The 18,634-nt window shown below is 45.5% G+C and overlaps 1 protein-coding gene across 31 annotated transcripts in view; it reads left to right on the top strand.

The window, feature by feature from the left end:
- Nucleotides 1-18,634, top strand: part of NRXN3 (neurexin 3) — a 1,015,491-nt gene that overhangs the window by 637,907 nt on the left and 358,950 nt on the right. For 6 of the 31 annotated variants that reach the window (XM_051806345.1, XM_051806335.1, XM_051806344.1 and 3 more), the window contains exon 1: nucleotides 11,399-12,468. The exons of the other annotated variants lie outside the window; for them this stretch is intronic. In XM_051806345.1, the coding sequence (XP_051662305.1) occupies nucleotides 12,225-12,468 (244 nt within the window). In that variant the 5' untranslated portion in view covers nucleotides 11,399-12,224. Of the gene's footprint in view, nucleotides 1-11,398; nucleotides 12,469-18,634 lie in introns of those variants that run through there. 31 annotated transcript variants of the gene reach the window in all.

The following is an 18,634-nucleotide window of genomic DNA, read 5'->3' as shown; positions in this document are numbered from 1 at the left end:
GATGGGTAAAAGAGTTTCATAGAACCCACAAATAACGAGATGGCTTTGGGGCTTCCCTCAGAGGCTACCCATTTCCTCAGCAGAAGCTGGAAACACGCTGTCATACTAGTTTTGAAATTTACGTTTGTGTAATATCTTCCTCCTACCTCAAACTGCGTTAGATAATTTATTTCTCTCTCTCATGCGATTTCTATTCACTGGTTGGCTGTGACACCAAAGGGATGTTTGCAGATGGGGAAGAGAAGCAGTTTCCCTGCCTTTGAGCTGGTCTAAGTCCTACTGTCAGTGCTAGGTGAGATCTCCCATTTCTAGTGTAGAGTAATGCTTGATCAAAGTGGCACAGAATTATTCACCTTTGAAGGATTCCTTCTGGTGCTGCTCTTTCTGTGACCCTTAACTAACACATGCTTCATTAGCATATATACATGGTACAGATCTAAGATGCTGAATTACCCAACTCTCATACCACAGTCTTTGGTTCTGGTACTCCCTTTACAAAAGGTTTCTTGCAATACAGCCCATAGTGAGAAGCCAGCATTCTGCAACTTCAGCTGTTGCACGGGCTGAGACCATACTGTACTAGTGTGGAAATACAGTGTTATTTTAGTCTGTTTTTCTAGGGAAACGATGCTTCTGCAATTGCTCTGTCTGGCCATTGCCCCTTTGGTTGCCTGGCCAGCTGCCACCACATTTGACAGGAGTACTGAAGCCCCAGAGATACTGAATTCCTCCAGAGTCTGTTCTTCAACCCTACTGAGTCATGAGGGCTGGCCCTCAAGCTGGTAGGCTTGCAGCTTCCAGCTCCGAACCTGCCACAACACAGACCGCTGTTTCCTCGCCCAAAGCAAGACATGAGAAGGAAAAGAAATGAAAGGTGTTACAGCAGGGTAAGGAAATATGACAAAAATCTGAGCACATCAGAGGAGAGAGTGTGAGAGAATGCAGGGAGGAACTGAGGGTCGTGCGGTGACATTATGGTGAATAGGGGAAGGCACACATGGCACAACAAAGGGGAAACATAAAGCTTCATTTCCTACTTGCTTATTTCTGTAGTTCTGTTTCTTGTAGAACAAATATTTTTTCAGGTAGCCAGGAATATCAGATGCCCTGTTTTTATCTGCCTGCTGCTACATTTCAGGTGATAACATCTAGTGTAGGGCCTGGTAGCGGATAAGTAGCATCTGAGAAGGTGTTATAAGTAGCAAGAAAAGGTGTTATAGAGAGCACCTGTATATCTGTTTATTCTGTTGATCACATACTGCTTTCTGCCTCTTCAGGATTTTTTTGGTAGCTTGAGCTGTCACAGAATAGCTACCGTCAGATTTCTCTGCAGGAGGAGATTAGAAGGAGATGCAGAGATGAAGACAGCAACAAAATGACTCACAGTTAATCATTCTGAAGACCACTCACATTTCCTTCTCCCTCACAGTACCTTACCATGATTTGGACAGTACCCTGGACAAGTCAGTGACAGACTGTGTGTTGCCATCCTGACTGATCATTTTTGGTGACTGATAAAAAGGAGAGGGAGGCGAAACTTGGCATCTGATTAAAACTGTGCAGACCTAGTTATAACTTAAAGGGTGACTTAAAGGATGAATTGGTCCAGGGTGCAGATAGCTTTTTTATGACCAACCCAAAGTTCAGAAGGAAGAAATGAAAAAGTGTGGTTCTTCAAGTGAGCTCCCTCTATGGGTTATGCAGGAATTTTCACTTTTTTTTTGTTTCTTCTGTAGTTGTCCCTGGCCAATGGTCTGATGAAGAGATAAAGAGGCTACAGAGGAGAGAGAGAAGCAGAAATGTGTGTGCATGTGTGTATGCACCTGTGTTTGTGTGCATCTGACAACTTTAAACATAATCCCTGCTTCCCTATCATTAGCTTTTCCCTTGACACTTTACAATGAGTTACTGGAGTTTCCTGTCAGTCCTGTCCAATAAACAGGACATCCATGTTGGTAGCAGTTTATGCCTTGTCTGTTGTATACAGCCTATCAGTGAGGGAGCATGCTACTCCTTTCCCTTCTTTGTTTCCATGTCCCAATTTTCACTGCTGTCTGGTGCTTAAAGCCCTTGTACTCCTGATAACTGCACTTGCTCTGGTGGTATCATTTGCAGCTCCGGTGGGATTTTGTTGCTGCTAGGTGCCTCCCCCTACATGAATTCCCTCTCATTTTGCTCAAAGACAAGGATGCTGGGTAAAGGGAAGTGTTTTGTTTGAGGAAGCAGGCTTTTTGCATCCATGTGACTAGTACAAACACTCTTTGAATCACAGGTGAGTTGGAGGATTTGGCAAGACAAGGAAACTGCTGGTGTCACAGGAGACCTGCAGCGTTGGAGAAGCTTGTGTGGGTGGAGTTTGAGACCCTGAGGAATGATAGGAGAGTGAGGTGCTTCAAAAGGATAGAGGTGTTTTTAAAGCAGTTCATGCTCCTTATATTTATTCTCACTATTGTGCTTTTGTTGAGCTTCTCTGCTGGAGACCAGGTGTACCAGTAAGGTCTCTGATCAGTTGCTGCAAATGGATCTGGAGTGTATTCTGCTTTCATTGGTTTGATTTTTCATGTGGGTGTGTTGTATGCCTTGAAGCCAGGGCCTCTCCTCAGTAGTATTAAATATATCAGCAGGAAACAGGTAGTTGGTGCTGTACAACTACTCATCCCAGTGTAATGCTACAGTGACTTAAGCTGAATTTTCTGAAAGTTGCAAAAATTTTAAAATTTGAGTGCAAAAGACCTGGGAACCTGCAAACAAGGGCTTTGCCATATATTTAATGTTATAGAATGTAAAACTGGAAGTAGCTACCAGGGTGCTAATATGAGCCCTTCTTCTATGCAGATATCACCGAGGAGTATCACCAATAAGATACATGAAATAATTGTTCTTGTGTATGCAGTGTTCATGAGACTCCATCTGAAGGACTGCAACCAGTCTGGGGAATGGCACTTCAAGAAAAATGTAGATATTTGGAAAACATCTCTGGGAAACCAGCAATAATGAGCACAGTCAAAACACCATAGATCTCTAAGGAACAATATAGCAAATGTCCTTGTCTAGGGAGGAGTGACATAGCAGAAGTCTTCAAATATATAAATGGTATCTGTGAAGAGGACGGAAATAATCTTTCTTCTATGATGGGGCAAGAAATAACAGACTGCAGTATTGCAACTGAAAACGTATGTGTATATGTTGTTAGGGAATTACAGATTGCTAGGAAGGGAACATTTAGAATACTGGTAAACCAGACCAGTTTTAAACTTTAAACCAAAACTTTATTGAACTCATTAAGTAGCAAGAGACTTTATGCTAATGGTTAATTCTCAGTTGTTATCATTAATTATTGCTTTATATACAAAACTGTTATTCTTTAATATTTATGTCCTAAATTAACTGTGACTATACAGTGCCATAGAGCTGATTCTCTAGAGTTAGAACTGACAGCTACAGTACTTGATGGATTTAGCTGCAGAAGAAGAGGTGAGAAGCAGGGAAGGATGATAGAAGTTAGAAGTGATGCTGGCTTGTTATCTTCCATATCCAATTTCCCTTTTCATACTTGATTCTTTAATGCTATTTTCAATCTCCCAAAAATGAGGTCTTCGGCTGCTAACAGTGCTGCTTCTCTTGTTCTTTTTTCCCCAGACATGCTTCTTGTGTGTTTAGCAGGATGCCCTGTGTGTTTGCATCCTTTATGCTTATCTTGTCCTTTGTTGTAACTTTTTGTTACTTGGATGCCTCTTATGAGCAACTATGTCTTGTTTGCCTGTTTGATGATCATGTTGCTCACATACTTAGTGAAATGCTTATATATACCATCACAGTGTTGCAATATATTATATACTGCTGCTAGTTACAATATTTTAGTATGTTTATATCTGGGCACAAGGAAAGCTAGTATTAATTATATCCCAATTAATGCATTTGTAATTTATAGGTGTCACCAGAAAATTCTTCAACTATGGCAGATTTGTGAGAAAGAAAAAAAAAAATTCTGTCTATAAAGTTGAACACTGGTGTATATTGCTTTTAGAGCATTGATTCTTCATCATTGCAACTTAGACAACATCACCAAGAGTGTTGTAGGTAAAGTTTATACTACATTGGTGCAGAGAGATGGACTACATAGCCTCTTAAGGTACCTGGCTGTCTTGTCTATTATGAGCCTAGTTACTTGGAGGGGAAAACTTCATTTGTGGTTGAGAGCAATTGGACTGTATATTGTGTACCACTCTGTGTAGGTCGTGTAGCACAGGCACCATATGTAAAAATGGCTGTCTCCTTTGGGTGAGGAGAAGACTATCTAACAGTTTTATTGTTTGTTATGCCTTAGCCAGCAATGGTTTGACACAGACCGTCAGCATGGGCTCTGTCAGGGCTAAAAGCAGAAGAACTGTTCCCTCCAGTGTCTTCTTTTGTCCTTTCAATTTTTAGCTTTGGCTGCTCAACATTCTTTTTCTCTCCTCTTCTGCACACTGACAAGGTATACATCTTAGGAAATTACAGCTACTACCAGCTCCCACGCAAGGAGGCTTGGCCACTGGAATCACTTTGGTTTTTGTCTGCTGATGAGACACTTCTGTCATTGAAAGATTTTCCCCCCTGTATCTTTTTTTGCTTTTCTTTTTTTTTTTTCGGTGGTTGTGTGACCACAGCAAACACCAGTCACCTGGCAGTTATTGCTGTGAGTTGAACCGGTGATTAAAAGCAAAAGCCGGGCAAGATGATAGATGGAAGAGAGAAGAGAAGCAGAGGGGAGCCTGTGCACAGTGTGTATTAGAGAACTCGCTTTTCATTAGCACAGAAGTCAGTTTAAAGGAGCAAAAGCAACAGTTTTTCTAGCTTTTCCTTTCTGTGTCAGACAAGATTTCTTTGAGTGCAAAAGGAAAATAAAAGTCTTCTTTCTGCTTTCATGGGTAAAATTAAAATAGTTCGCTATTTATCTCAGCAGATATTTTAGCCCTGTCTTTTTCTATCTCTTTCTACTTTAGCCTTTCAGGTGCTATTTAAATTTTAGAACTCAGAACTCTTAAAAAATAGTTTCCCAGCTGTTTTCTTCCACACTAAGAATTCATGACACAAATGTTATTTCTGCGGTGCTAATATTTAGCGCTAGTGTGTAAGGTGCTGGACTGGCAGACCTTGGAGATATAAATCTAGGTTTCCAGAATAGGTACAGCCAAAATTAAAGTATGCAACACATCCTCCTCTGTGATCTGCCAGTGCATCTAACCTCAAGCTGCTATGAGAGTCACTGAAGGCAAGGGATTGCAGCAGTGTGTTATCCCAGGCAAGGCTCACACCTAGGCTGGAAACAGGCTGTTCGCCTTCACCCTAGACTTGGCAACACTGATTCCAAACATAGGGAGAGCAAGGTACACATATCTTTTTGTTTCCATAGGCATAGTAGCTACTTGCATCCATAATATCAGTTACTAGGAGTTATGCTAGAGGTGAATTTGGCTCAACATACAATCAGGCTAATCACAGAGCTTTAAGAGGCAGCTGTTATGAATGATGGAAATTAGTTCTCAGCACATGCTAAAGGTCACTACATTTTATACTGGTATCCTTAATGAAACACAGGTAGTAGAAGTACAGAAGTGTGAATTCTGTGACAGAAAAATCAGAAAATTAAACTGTTGGGCTCTTTTCCTTCATTGGTGATTCAATAATTATCTAAGGTCAAACAGTGGGTAACCTTGATTTTTTCAAACTTGGCCAGTCTTCTAGTTTCTCTAATCTTCCTGATTCTGAACAAACATTTGCTAAAAGTCATATTGCCTAAAGTGATACAAGAAGTGGAAGCAGGTTCTGTTTCTCTGCCTGACAAGCTTTGAGCAGCTGCCATTGAGCCCAGCTTCTATTGAGAGTAAAAGAGATAGATGCAGTTCCAGCCTTCCTGGAGGAAAAAGCTGTGCAGCCACACAGGATCAGTTTTCTCATGTAAGACAAGAGTCTGCCTGTCAGCAGAGCTTGCTTAGCCCACTTTGATAAAGTACCCATGGGTGGAAGGGACTAAAGGGTTTGTGAGACAAAAGGGAGACTTGAATAACAGAGCCTCCTCATGTTGACTGAAATAAACTAAACCTAGGCATCCTTTAGTTAACACAAAGCCCATTCATAATTACTGATCTTGTAGAGGGTCTGAAATGTGAGAAGGATCTTGTCCTAATTTCTGAGGCAGCTTTAGGAGAGAGGATGCTTGCTGGTGTCTTATGCAGGTAGTCAGGGGTATCCCTGCAGCACATTCGGTGAAGGAGAATTCCCAAGGATGAAGAAATGAACGACAACTCTCAAGCTCAGGACTGAAAGCAGTTGGAGTAGACACTCCTGTGTGAAGGCACTGTTGCCAGTATATAAGCCTTTGCATTCTCTTAGGTTCACAGACTAGCAGACTGGCCAAAAAAAGGTTCTGTTTGCTCGTAAAGCTGTTCTGACATATGTTGGCTCATGTGTTTCCAGCAAGTCTGTAAGCTCTCCAGGGAAGGGAGAGCTTGTGTTAGTTTGTGTAGTGCTGAGTAAACTGGATTGTCCTTTATACATTATCTAGCAAACAGGGGCAATTCTAACATGTTATTGTCAGTTTGCACTAGCAAATTCTGACATTGCCTCTTTACCAATTATAATTGATTAATGCTTTACAAAATGAGATATGTTACTGCATTTGTGTGCCCAGCCACTGATTCTTGCTTATTTCCGCCAACATAGGACTCTAGGTGTGTCAGAAAAGTCAGAACTTTACATGATTTTTGGCCCTTAATTTGGATGCTTGATAAAACAGAATTTGTTTCCCAGTGGTTACTGTTGCTTTTGGCTGACTTACTGCTAGTCTAGGCTAACTAGTTATAATCAGCTTGCATTTCTCTTCTCACAAATGAACATCAAGGGTCAGATCTCCCTTCACTGATGTCAGTCTACTGGCTCTGTTGAGTTTATTCACCCTGACACAAATGAGAACAACGCTAGGCTCCAAAGCTTCTGTATTAGTTGCTTGTGGCAATCGGTGGAGCTGAGCAGAAAAGAGAGAAAGACCTGCTCTATGTTACTGGTAACGTCTAAGGCATATGCCTCAACTTTTGTAGGTAATTGGACTTAGGGTTGCTAAAGAAAAGCAGAGAAGCCCTGAGAATAGATGGGTTTCCCCCTCCCCCCCCCGCCCCCAAAGATACGGAATAAAACTGAGAACTACAGAGACTGCAGCAAGTTGGTTATACACAGAAAAAGTACTGCATAGCAGCAGCTGCGTGCATGGTTTTCAGCCCTGTCCTGGAGCAACCCTTCCCTTTCGCTCTGGATGAGCAAACACCGATAATTCTTTGGTGCTGCTGGGTCTCGCCCCTTGAGGCTGCCTGCAGAGAAGCAGTGATGACAAGGACAGTGGGGCACCAGGGACTAGTCTTGGAGCAGTTAATTCTGCTGGCAGTGCTGAGGAACTTACCAGATTTTTGGTCACTGCTGTCCCCAGCAGTATTTGAGGAACCTTCCTAAAGACAGTGCTAAGCTCTCTACAGCATGCAATCCTCTCTGGTTTATTTTATTTTATTTTATTTAAAACTGTATTTTAAGATCATAAGTGAAACCTGTTCTCACCCTCCTTCTTGTTCTTGGAAAAGTACATTAAAAAAAAAATTAACTGTTTTGAGCCTTGAGAGAAACAGTTCAGTCTGGGAAAAGCTTTTGGGTGACAGGCTGTTCTAGCTGACCTTATTCCTTAACCTTACTGTGGCTAACACTAGCTAACACTGTACCTTGTTAGCATCTACTGGGGGAAGGCAGAGCTGTCCTCTCTCTGTCAGGCACCCTGTATTGCTAAAAGCTAATGGAGTTTCCCCTTTGGATCCAATTTGAGAGATCTATGATTTTAAAGCAGCACTGATTTTTCACTTCTGAGTGCAGCAAAGTAATTAATAGCTAAGATTTAATAGGAAACATAGAGTTGTACTTTCTCCCTCCAATAAGGCGAAGTACAAACTTTTCCTGGGCTTGAAGCTGACTGGCTCTCTTTCTGGGATTCTAAAACTCAGAAACAATTGCCTTATTATTTCTCGTTTCTGCAGAATATGGTGGCCCTTTGCTCTTCTAGTAAAAGAAATGTAAGAAATAGGACTACTTTTCTCATATCTGTAGGGAGCAGCATATGAGGGGAACCATTACCCTTTAAGGCATCCATCTCAGTTCTGGAGACATAAGAGCATTTAGAAGGACTGTATCTTTACCCAGATTAACTAAACTAATATGAATACAACAAAACCAGCCACTTTTGAAGTAAATCTGGTGGCAGTAATGTTGTTGAAACATCACTGATGACTATAAACTTTCTCTTGCCATCCAACTAGGAAAATTGCATTTGAAATCTGCCCTCTTCCTGCAGTGGTGCTGCTAAATAAATGAGTCACCTGTGAACTACAGGGCAGTAAATACATCCACCAACACCTAATAAAGCAAAGCAGAGTGAAGTTCCAGTACTTTATGGTGTCACTAGAATCCTACGATGTATTTATAGCTAGCTTCACAGGTTTTCCTGTTTTTTATTATTTCTTTTTATGTTGTAGTCCCACAGTTTGGCTTTCTTGGCTTTTCTTGTTTTTGCCTAATGCCCAATGGTTTGCAGCAAAGGAAGATTGGTAGGCAGAACATAGGACAACTCCCCATCAGAGGGAAGCTCTCTGTTTCTCCTCTTTATGGACTACCTAGGCATTTTCTATCTTTGGCCAGGGCGTTTTGAAGTGATGCTTTTCTCCTTTGTACATCTCCTGCACCTAAGCTGATACCTCTGTATGTGGGGAAGGACTGGTGGCAGATTGAGTACGGGAAAGGATCAGCAATTTTTTTTGGATCTTAGTGATTTGTTGTCTATTGAGGGCTTTGTCTCCCACAGCAGCCCAAGAAGTAAGTGGCCAGCATGTACAGGGGCTTGAGTATGGAGAAGAGGCTATTGGACTGTTAAAGGGGAATTAAGAGCTGAAGGATGCTACCACAGTTTAGTCAACAAAGAAACAACTTCTTCTATATTCTTCTCTTTCAGCACCAGGGCAAATAGTTGCAGGAAAGGGGCAAGGAGTATATCCATGCAGTTCCCCTGCTGTTTCCTCTAGAATTACACTTCCTAAATCACATTTATTTTCCATACAAATTAATGAATTTTCCCCCTCTGCCTTTTGGAGAAGCAGCATTGAGTCCTCAATGTTTAGACCTGTAGGCTCTGTGGTCCCTTTGACTGATTCTGTAATGTGTTATGCATTCTGTCCTTTTCATAATGCTGTAGCCAGAGAAAACAGAAAGTAAAATGATGAGAGGCAGATCTTTGTTGCTTTGCTGCATTGCTAATAACTAGCTGAGTCTGAAACTTATTCAGATTTCCTGTATTTTACAAATAAGCTACTCCGTAATGTGTATTTAATACATGTCCTTCCCCCTTTCCCCTAAATCAGACTCCCTACAGTTCAATTGCACAATAAATATTTCAAAGTACTCTGACTGTGGACTAAGAGAAAATCAGGACTTCTGTGGAGAGGGACTCAAGGGTACCGACTCACGGGTCTGCAGAAGAGTGTTATGCAAGGTTGTATTCCTCCTCTTCTCCCAGGTGGGAGCAGGGGGCTTCTTCCCCACAAAGACAGGATCCTTCTGGGTATCCCACCACATATATGGCAACAACTTCAGTTTCCTAAAAAAAAACTCAGGGCCAGGAATATCTGTCTTGCACAGATAAATTGCTCTGTGCCCTGTGTATGGCAGTGCAAATTTGCCATCCAGCAGGCACCTGCACCACAGGTTACTCAGTCCTGTCTCCAGCTACGTGCTCCATTGTGAGGAAAGCTGATATTCCCACTTTAAGGCTAGAAAATGGCCCCCAAATCAGTCAAACATTTATACTAACGGCATGTCCTGTTTAGGATGGAGAATCCTGGTGTCTGTTCTGTTCAGTTCCCATGTCTATCAGTCACTCACTGGCTCAACACGACTGAGCCTCTGTCTCCTTATCTGCAGAATGGCAAAGTAATACCTAAAGCTGTTGAATGGCTTCATTAATAAAAGATTTTAAAGCACTCTGAGATTCTTAGGTGGCATGTATTGGATAAATGTGAAAGTAGTATTCTTGCTTTCTACAAACATTGATTAAACCCAGCAAAACACCAAAACATTTCTGACTGCTGTAGCCCCTGATTTAGATCACTTATACTGTAAAATAAGTTACTAGAAAATAAATTACAAGCATATCAGGCTCAGCTAGAAGTAGTAGTTCTGCAACTCAGGCTGATCATTACAAGTTACTGTCGTGTTGTACCAAATTGAGATCAATGACCGAAACATTGCACCTCTGGGTTAGGGAGATACTTGAGTCCAACGGCAGGTTTCTGAGGCAGATGTGTGCACACCTACAAACATGGATCTAGAGGGGAAAACAAGAAAACTTACAGTCATAAACAGTTTATTCTAGTTAGTATGAATAAATGAAGGAGAGGGAGGCAGTGCAGTGCAAAGTGAGTCCTGGGGCTGGTTGGCTTCTTTTCCAAAGCTCCTTATAGACTCCTTGAGTGATGCTGTGTAAGTCACTTCACTGCTGGTGCCTGGCATACTCAGTGTGGCTGGGGATTTTTGCTATGCAATTTGACAACAAATTACGAGATAATGTATTTATTTATTAATTTATGGGCTGCAAACTCTGGCTCCATCCCTTACTCGCCGAGGATTAAGTGCAGGTACACCTGTTTGGACTCAGCCTATTGTTGCAGGAGCATTAAAAAAAAAATAAATCTCTAAGAGCCATACGAAATTTTAAAGAGTGCGGTCATTCCTGGTTCTCCCTTTGCTCCTGAGCAGCTGCGGCCGCAGGACGAGCAGTGGGACGGGCCAGGGGGACGGCGTTTCTCCAGAGAATGCCCTGGCTGTGCCGTGTCCGAGTGCCCCGTGCCCGCTGCTCTCCGCGCCCGAGGCACAGCGGGACGGCGGCGTGAGAGGAGGCGCCCGTGGCAAGTGGGCGCGTCCCGTCCCCGCACGGACCAAGTGGGCGCGTTTCCCCAGGGGCTGCTCGGGGCAGGCAGCCCCCGCGACCGTGAGGGTGCATGCCGGGCTCTGGTTCCCCGGCACGGTGCGAGGCGTTCCCCTCCGCTGGGTCAGCGCTGGGGACTCCGTTGCGGGCAGTTTCGGGAGCCCGGGGTGTTGCCCGGGGTGTTGCCCGCGGCAGCCCCTCAGCCCGTCCTGGGCCCGCCGGGCCGGGACCCCGCGCGCGGGGACCACACGAGCGCGTGAATGGCGGGGGCGGTGCCGCCCCCCGGCCCCGCCTCCCCCCGGAGTCAGCCAGTCCCTCTGCGGAGCGCTGCCGCCGCCCTCATTGGCTGGCCGGGGCCGGGACATTTGCATGCGGCTCGCCCATTGGCGGAGACGCTTCCCCGGCCGCCCCGGCTGCGCTTCACCTGCGCCGCCGAGTTGCCCGCACTTGCCGCGCCGGCCGCCCGCGCCCGCCCCCGGCTCTGCTCGCTCCGCGCCCGCCCGCTCGACCCATCGCCCGGACACGGCCGCTGCTCCGCGACCGACCGACCGACCCACCGCCCGGGGAGACCTGGCGTTGCCCTCGCCGGCTGCGCAGGGTTAATCGGCTTGATCCCTCGGTCGCCTGGACTCGTGGGAAGGAGGATAACAATCCAGATTGCTCTGTGTGTGTGTGTGCGCGCGCGTGTGCGTGTCCTAGCAATTCTGCATTGCAACACTTGCTAGTGGAGAAGCGACTGAAATCCCCTGGAATTGGGATAAAAAAAAAATCAAAATATTACCTGAGGTCTCTGGCTTATTTCTTCTTTTTCGTTTTTAATAGTCCCTCTCAGCAAAGTGAGAGACAGGGATCGCAGGCAGGGAAAAGTCCTCAAGGACCCCGTAATCCTGGAGGAACCCGAACAGGACCCTCGCGCGGACATGTGCGGCTTTCCTGCGCACTCCTGGAGGCTCGGTACAGCCGAGGGGTTCCTGCCACAGTAGATCCGGCCCTGGGAAACGGCGCGTCTTATTCGTCTCTGTGTGGTTACTAACCTTCCCCCATCCCTCCCCTTCTCTGCTAGCACTCTCGCACACATACTGTCTCTTTGCCTCTTGAGCACACACGCACACCCCTAGAGCCTCGGAAGCAACTCTCTTTTCTGCTAGCATGGGTCCCCTGGCATCATGAACGTTATTCTCTCTCCTTGGCTGGAATTCAGACTGCCCGTCTGTAGGTGTCTTGTGCCTTGACCATGCACCTGAGAATAGACCCCAGCATTTGCCCGGGACGCCGCCCCGCCTGGACCCTGTGGATGTGCTCCCTCTTTTGGGGATGTATCGTCAGCTCTGTGTGGAGTTCCTCTAACGTGGCTTCTTCTGCCTCCTCTTCCTCGTCTGTTTCTCAGGCTCAGTATGAGCATCACTTCCACGGCAGCAAGCACCACTCTGTGCCTATCTCTATCTACCGCTCCCCTGTCTCCCTCCGAGGAGGACACGGTGGGTTCCCACGCTTGTTTCTTTTTAACCTTTTTGCAGAGCAACTAGAGCAGCAGAGGGGAAACAGGGACGATGGCTGTGACTCCCGGGGAGGGGGGTCCTCCCAGCCCCTCATATTTCTGCCGTTAGCTCCCCTCCCTATTAACCCTCCACTCCTCCCCTGCCCCTCCCCGAGCAGAGCCTAGAGCTGAGGACGCGCCTCATCCAGAGCCAACTTCCCGGCCGGTGTGGTCCAGCAGGACGGAGGGTGCGGGCCGGCGGGGCTGGGGCGGGTTCGGATCGCTCTTGTGCCAGGCAGCAGCGCCGAACTCCTCGCGTTGGCGGAGGGGCATCTGTTCCTGTCCCGCTGGGGTCCTCCGACGAGGAATCACTAACTCCCCGGCTCGTAGCGGCTGCCATGGTCCTTGAAGCACCGCGTCTTCCCTGCCAGCCACCCTCGTTTTCCCGGGCACCCCGCCGTGGGACTGCCGGCCGGGGGCTCCAGGGTTGCCGCCGCCGCCGCCGCCGCTCCCCTGCCCTGCCTGCTTGCTCGCAGCCTGTCTGGATGAGGTTGACGGGTAGCTCGGTGTGTGCAAAGAAAAAGGCGAGGTCTCCTTACCCCTGCTCCTGGCTTCCTGCTTCGCGCCTGGTAGCGTCTTCCTGGGAAACCCTGGGGCAGGAAATAATAGGGAGTGGGTTTTCACTCTGGCAGCAAGGGAGAAGAGGAAGACAGTGTCTGAGAGATGCCAAGGGGGAGTGAGAGGGGGACCGGGCAGCATCCTACCCCTGAAATGCTGAGCAATGCTCAACAGCTGGGCCAGCACAGCTTCTTGCCCAGCTCTCCTGAGTCTGCCCAACCTGAGAGGAGTTGGTCCAGGCCTGACTGACATGGGGGCTTGCCCTCATCTCCACCTTCTCCTCTCTGTCCTGTGTCCCTTAGCTTCTGCTCTCAGCCACATCAGCTGGGAAAGTCAGGCAGGCCAAGGCCAGTCCCTTTTCCTGCAGGATTGCAGGTCAGGTCAGTTCTGGCCTTCCATCATAGGAGCATTCAGATACAAAATCATATCTGTGCAGGACCAGAAGAAGAACCAGCGTCAGAAATGTGGCACAGGAACACTTGGAAGGAGAGGGGAAGGGAGGGGAGAGCCCTGGGACAGTTGGTTGAAATGCCGCATGACATGGCTGCAGCAGGCAATATGAGGATGTGCTGGCAGGGCTGCGGCAGGGCTACAGGGACATTGAAACCTGGAGTGTCACAGATAAGTGCTCGGATGACCAACAGAGCAGTCTGAAGAGTTCAAATGGCACAGCGATGAATGGACCTTCAATTAAGTCTATAGGTACATTGGCAGAGTTGTAGAAGGAGCTCAGTATTGCAGGTCTAAGCTGAGGCGCATTGGAGAGGGAAAGGGCTCAGGAACAAAGCCAGGAGATGGATGCTGCAGGTCACAACTGAGCACCAGCGGAGCAGGGCTTCGCTAGCTGGAGGTACTTCGGTAGATTTGCTGGAGGGCATTGGAAGAGGGTGATAGGAAGCTATGGAATGTAGGTGCCTATGCTCTGGCAGAGCAGGAAGGGGGGGCCCAGGGCACTGCAGAATATCACTGTGCTGCAAAGGCAAGGACTCAGGACTGAAATGGCACTGGGTGAAATGGGTTGAGCTGGAGTGCGCAGCCAGTTCTGCAAACACAAGTGGCGCTATCCTTTCAGCCTGTCAATCTCCCACTTCTTCCCTGAAGTTCACATCCACCCTAAAATGCAAGAGAAACATTAAGGCCCCACATGGGAAGGGAACCAGTGCCATGCAAAACATCAAGACCATCTGTTAAGCACCACCCATGTGAAACTCAGTTATGGGTTATTAATCACTAGCAGCAGGAGTCCTGTTATTTGCAGCAATACTTGAGGACCGTGTGAGAGAGTCCCTGTTGTGCTAAGAAATATGGGGAATTAACCAGTCCCTGCCCCACAGGGTTTCCAACAGCCCAGCTTCTGTAGCTGAGTGCTCCTGTGATGGAAGGGAATAGCAAAGTCCGGTTCGCAGGTCACTTGTGAGGAAAGGAGAGAAGGATGTCACAAAATGTGATAGTGGTTGGCTTTGACAGGCAGTATTCTGTGGGAGAGTCCACAGTCTGTTTCTTGGTCAAGAAAGGATAGTTCTTTTCTCCTTGATGACTTTTGCATCTGCCCTCAAAGTCCAGCAAAGCCTCATTTAAGAGCCATGAGCAAAGCTGTTATCAGCTTCAGTGAGAAACTCGCATTTTTTGGTGTCCTCGTTGCAGAAAGGAATCAAGGGAAATAGAGAGCTTGGGAAGCTCAGGCTGGTACATAAGCCAGTCTGAGTTGTTTGTTTTTTTTCCTTTCCTAATCGTGCCATGTAGCAAAGCTGGCATGAAAACTCCCTTTGGCCATGAGTAAGGGGGTGGAGGGGATGGACAGAGAGAAGAGATTGAGAGAGAAAGGAAGAAGAGACCACAAAGACAGCTGGTCTTGTAAACACATGCGTGATTTATTGTTGTGTTTTCTTTCACTGTTGCACAACAGAGTTCCTTGGAATTTGGATTTGTAACAGTGTTGAGCTGTGCACTCCCCGTGTTTCCTGGGATTTTGATTATTTTTTTTTGCTAGAGGAAAATAAAAAATTCATTCTGACTCCTGCCCTACTTGGTGGCTGCATTATAATTCTGGTTTTGGAAGGAATCAGATCAGGATTGTGGCCACCCTGCTGTGTTGTCTTCCAGCCCCGCAATTCTGACCACTGAGACTCAGTCTTGTATTTAAACGTATTTTCCTTTTTTCTTTTACATCCCAGTGGATTTCAATCTGTTTGAAGAAGCAAATTAGTATCTAGCACAGAGGAAAAGTAAATGTCTCACAAGGCATAAGCACTTGTTTGGAGCGTGTTTAGTGTTCCTTTAAAATCACTGGAAAACCTTCTTGTGGCTTACCTTGAACAGGACCGAGCCCAGATCTGACAGTCATTACAGTGCTGGTGTTATGAGAGTTAATTCTGAAATCACCGAGCTGGTGCTTTCCGGTAGTTGAGCTGCAACCTGCAAATGTAAAACTTGGCACAGTGCATGTTCTCAAGGAGAAAGTGTTTCTAACAGGTTTACCTCCCTGTCAGCAGGGGAGTGAGCCTGGCCAGGCAGGGGACTTCAGCAAGTCAGAACAAATCTTTTTGCAATGTGAGAACCTTCCTAGACTGGCAGAATCTTTACCCCCAAATAATAGGAAGGGAAAGTTATGGTTCCTCTTTGTTTTGCTAGGGGCTTGAGGGAGAGAGGAAGGAACAAAGTTGGGCTGTGTTTATTGAAAGTCCACATGTGATGAATCCTCCTGCCTCCCCTTAGCTATTTAGCACCCTGCTGGGTCAGCTGCTTTACCAGAGCCTGCAGCAGTGACTTCACAACCCCTCTTTCCACATCCTCAATTGCCTCAGCTGATGAATAATGCATGGCTCTGGTTGACAGATAAAATGAAGAGATTTGTGCATGTTTTGTCTTATTGATGAATTAATTAATTTGGTTTCTCTTTTTCTCCTCCAGCTGTTTTTATTCTGGCCCTCCTTAATGGATGGGGAGCAGGGATGCACAGAGCTGACATGTGATGCCTGGTGCAGATTGCCCCTGCCTCCAGAGTACTGCTCTGCAGAAGCAGCTATGGGAGCGATGGTGGGCACAGCGTAGTTTCTCTTGGGTTTCACTTTGGGGGGGCCTAGGTTTGCTGGCGCTGTTGCACAAGTCATAGCAAAAAGCAAAGATCTGTCATGAGAATTGGCAGTGAGCAGTCACCAGATCCTGTAGGTGTAACTCTCAGGCCTCAGTTGATTCTTAGAAGTTCTGTCCTTTATATGAAGCATTTCCTTCTCTTATATCTTTTTTAAAATCAGCAAATAAGAGTGAATGCTTGGACAGATCAAGAGAATGTTTCCATAAAATAGGCAGGTATTCTGCAAACCAGTGTCAAAGCTTGCCAAACACAGCTTTAACAGTGTACCCTCTGTATGATACATATGTCCTCCAGTGTGACCTGTTCCTCATCTCAAGATTCTATGTTCTTGCAATCCTACCTTTTCTTTAAAATAGAAAACTAATTCCCTGTCCTTGGCACTACCCATTCTCCAGTACAAAGCAGGACCTTCCCGGTTCCCCCATCATCAGGAGATTACTTTGAGCAAAGGTTGGTAGCTTTAACAAAAGGGGGAAAAATTGCTCTATACAGAGCAGTCAGTGATCCAGTAAAATGAACTTCACTCAGAGCTGAAATTAAGGTTACAATTAAATTCTGCAAAGCTGAAAAGCTAGAAGTCTGCCTGCTTTCTGTGGCTTGCCTCTATCCTCCTATCAACAATGAGGCCTAATTTTTTGACAAAGGCTACTGCTTCTGTATGCCTGAATGTTTACATTCCCTTCCTCAGAGACATTAACAATGATTAATTATTTTTAAAGTAAGGCAAAATCTGCTTAACTTGTCTCAAACTGGCTGTCCAGAAATTTAAGCGTCCAAACTCACAAGTCCCTTGTAGTCTTAAGTGATCAGAGCTGGGCTTTGCCCTCTCTGTGCTTTGTACGTCCTCTGAGAAAGCACTGTTTTCAATTGTTGAACACAGGAAAAATCTGGTGTGTACAAAGGCTGTTTCCTCAAAACAAGATTACTGTTTGACTTATCCTTTGCGTACTTTTATGTGAAACAGTTTCTGATTAGGTGCTTTGACTTCTCATTCAGTGCACAGTAGTAACTGTTCCCAACTTGGAATAGTTTGCATTGATCTGCAAAATTGACGTTTAAGTCTGTTCACCTGGTACTTGTTCCGAGGAGATCCCAGTGATATTAGAACTGGAACACGAGAAACTTAATGTCATTGTTGAACCCCATCAGTTTGATTTAATATATGTCTCTGTGCTCTTTGAAACACTGCTCAGACCTGTACTGCTGAAGGTACTGTCTCTTAAGATATGTTTAAAAAAGCCCTCTTTTGAAAGCTACTTTGCACTTGCTCAGTATCTCATAGTACATTTTGCAAAAGTAGGAATGATAATCCCGAGTCAGAATTAGATCAGGGCTTTCTTCTGCCTTATATTTCCTTTGCAATTTAGAGTGGAGAGAGGTTTCTTTTCTTTATCATTTCTGCTTTTGGGTAATACAGCCCTGACTTTTCAAGCAATTGCCACATTCTGCTGCAAAGGTGACTGCATTTCAAAGACAAACGAAGGATCTTGCTGTATGCTTTGTATAGGCATTGAAGTTGTAAAGAATATTGGGTTATGTGACACCAGCTATGTAGTCAGAATACTGCAGAATGGGAATGGTACCTTTTATAATATTTCTACATTTAAAAAACGTAAGAATTTTTTTAACAATGCTGGCCAGTTTTCCTTGTTTTCTTTTTCTTTCTCTTCTATTGTCATGGCATGAAAAGAAATGCTTGACCAATGTTATGATATTCACTGGGTTATTATACACTGTGCTTTTGGAACCTCCAAATTTCTTACACAGGTCTCACTAGAAGGAATAAAATGTACCTAGGTCATCTAACATGGGAATAGTGGCAAGAACAGAATAGTCTCCAGCTGGTGGTGGGGAAGTTCCACAGTTTGTCATACAGAAGGTAACCAAATACAGAGCTGGAGCTTCTAGCTGCAAGGAACATAAGTTTTGTCTGCGAAGTACAAAAGATGAGCATCTTTCTATTTTTTTCTTTTTCCATTTGCTGTACCTTAAGAAGACTGGCTCTCTGTGTAGGTGCCCAGGATGACAGTCCTGTGCTGGTTCGCTGACTTGGTGGGGGTTTTTTTGGTGTTTGGTTTTTTTTGGGGGGGGTGGTGGAGTGGTGGTGGTTTTTTTGTTGGTTGGTTGGTTGGTTTTTTGCATGTGTTGTCCTAGTGGGCTTTGATAACTATGAAAGGTCACTCACACTAGCAAAAAAATGGTGGGTTTCATGTCTTCTGTGTAATTTCTGTACATAAGATGACCGGTGGTTCTGATTTGTTGCATGACCTTGACAAGACATTACTTTCTGACTTGTTTTCTTCATCTGGGAAATGAAGAGAAAACCATTTTTTTCACCTAGGTGAGGTGTGCATCCCTGGTACACCTGTGTGCTGTGGCAGGAAGCCACAGAAATTAATGAAACCCCAGTAGTCCTTTGGGGCTTTAGATGTCAGAGAACCTTAAAAGAGCAGCC

This window comes from Manacus candei, unplaced genomic scaffold (assembly GCF_025592945.1).
Source record: "Manacus candei isolate 608988 ecotype Guabito, Panama unplaced genomic scaffold, ASM2559294v1 h1tg000067l, whole genome shotgun sequence".
Lineage (NCBI taxonomy): Eukaryota > Metazoa > Chordata > Aves > Passeriformes > Pipridae > Manacus > Manacus candei.
This window is presented reverse-complemented; position numbering and strand designations above follow the sequence as displayed.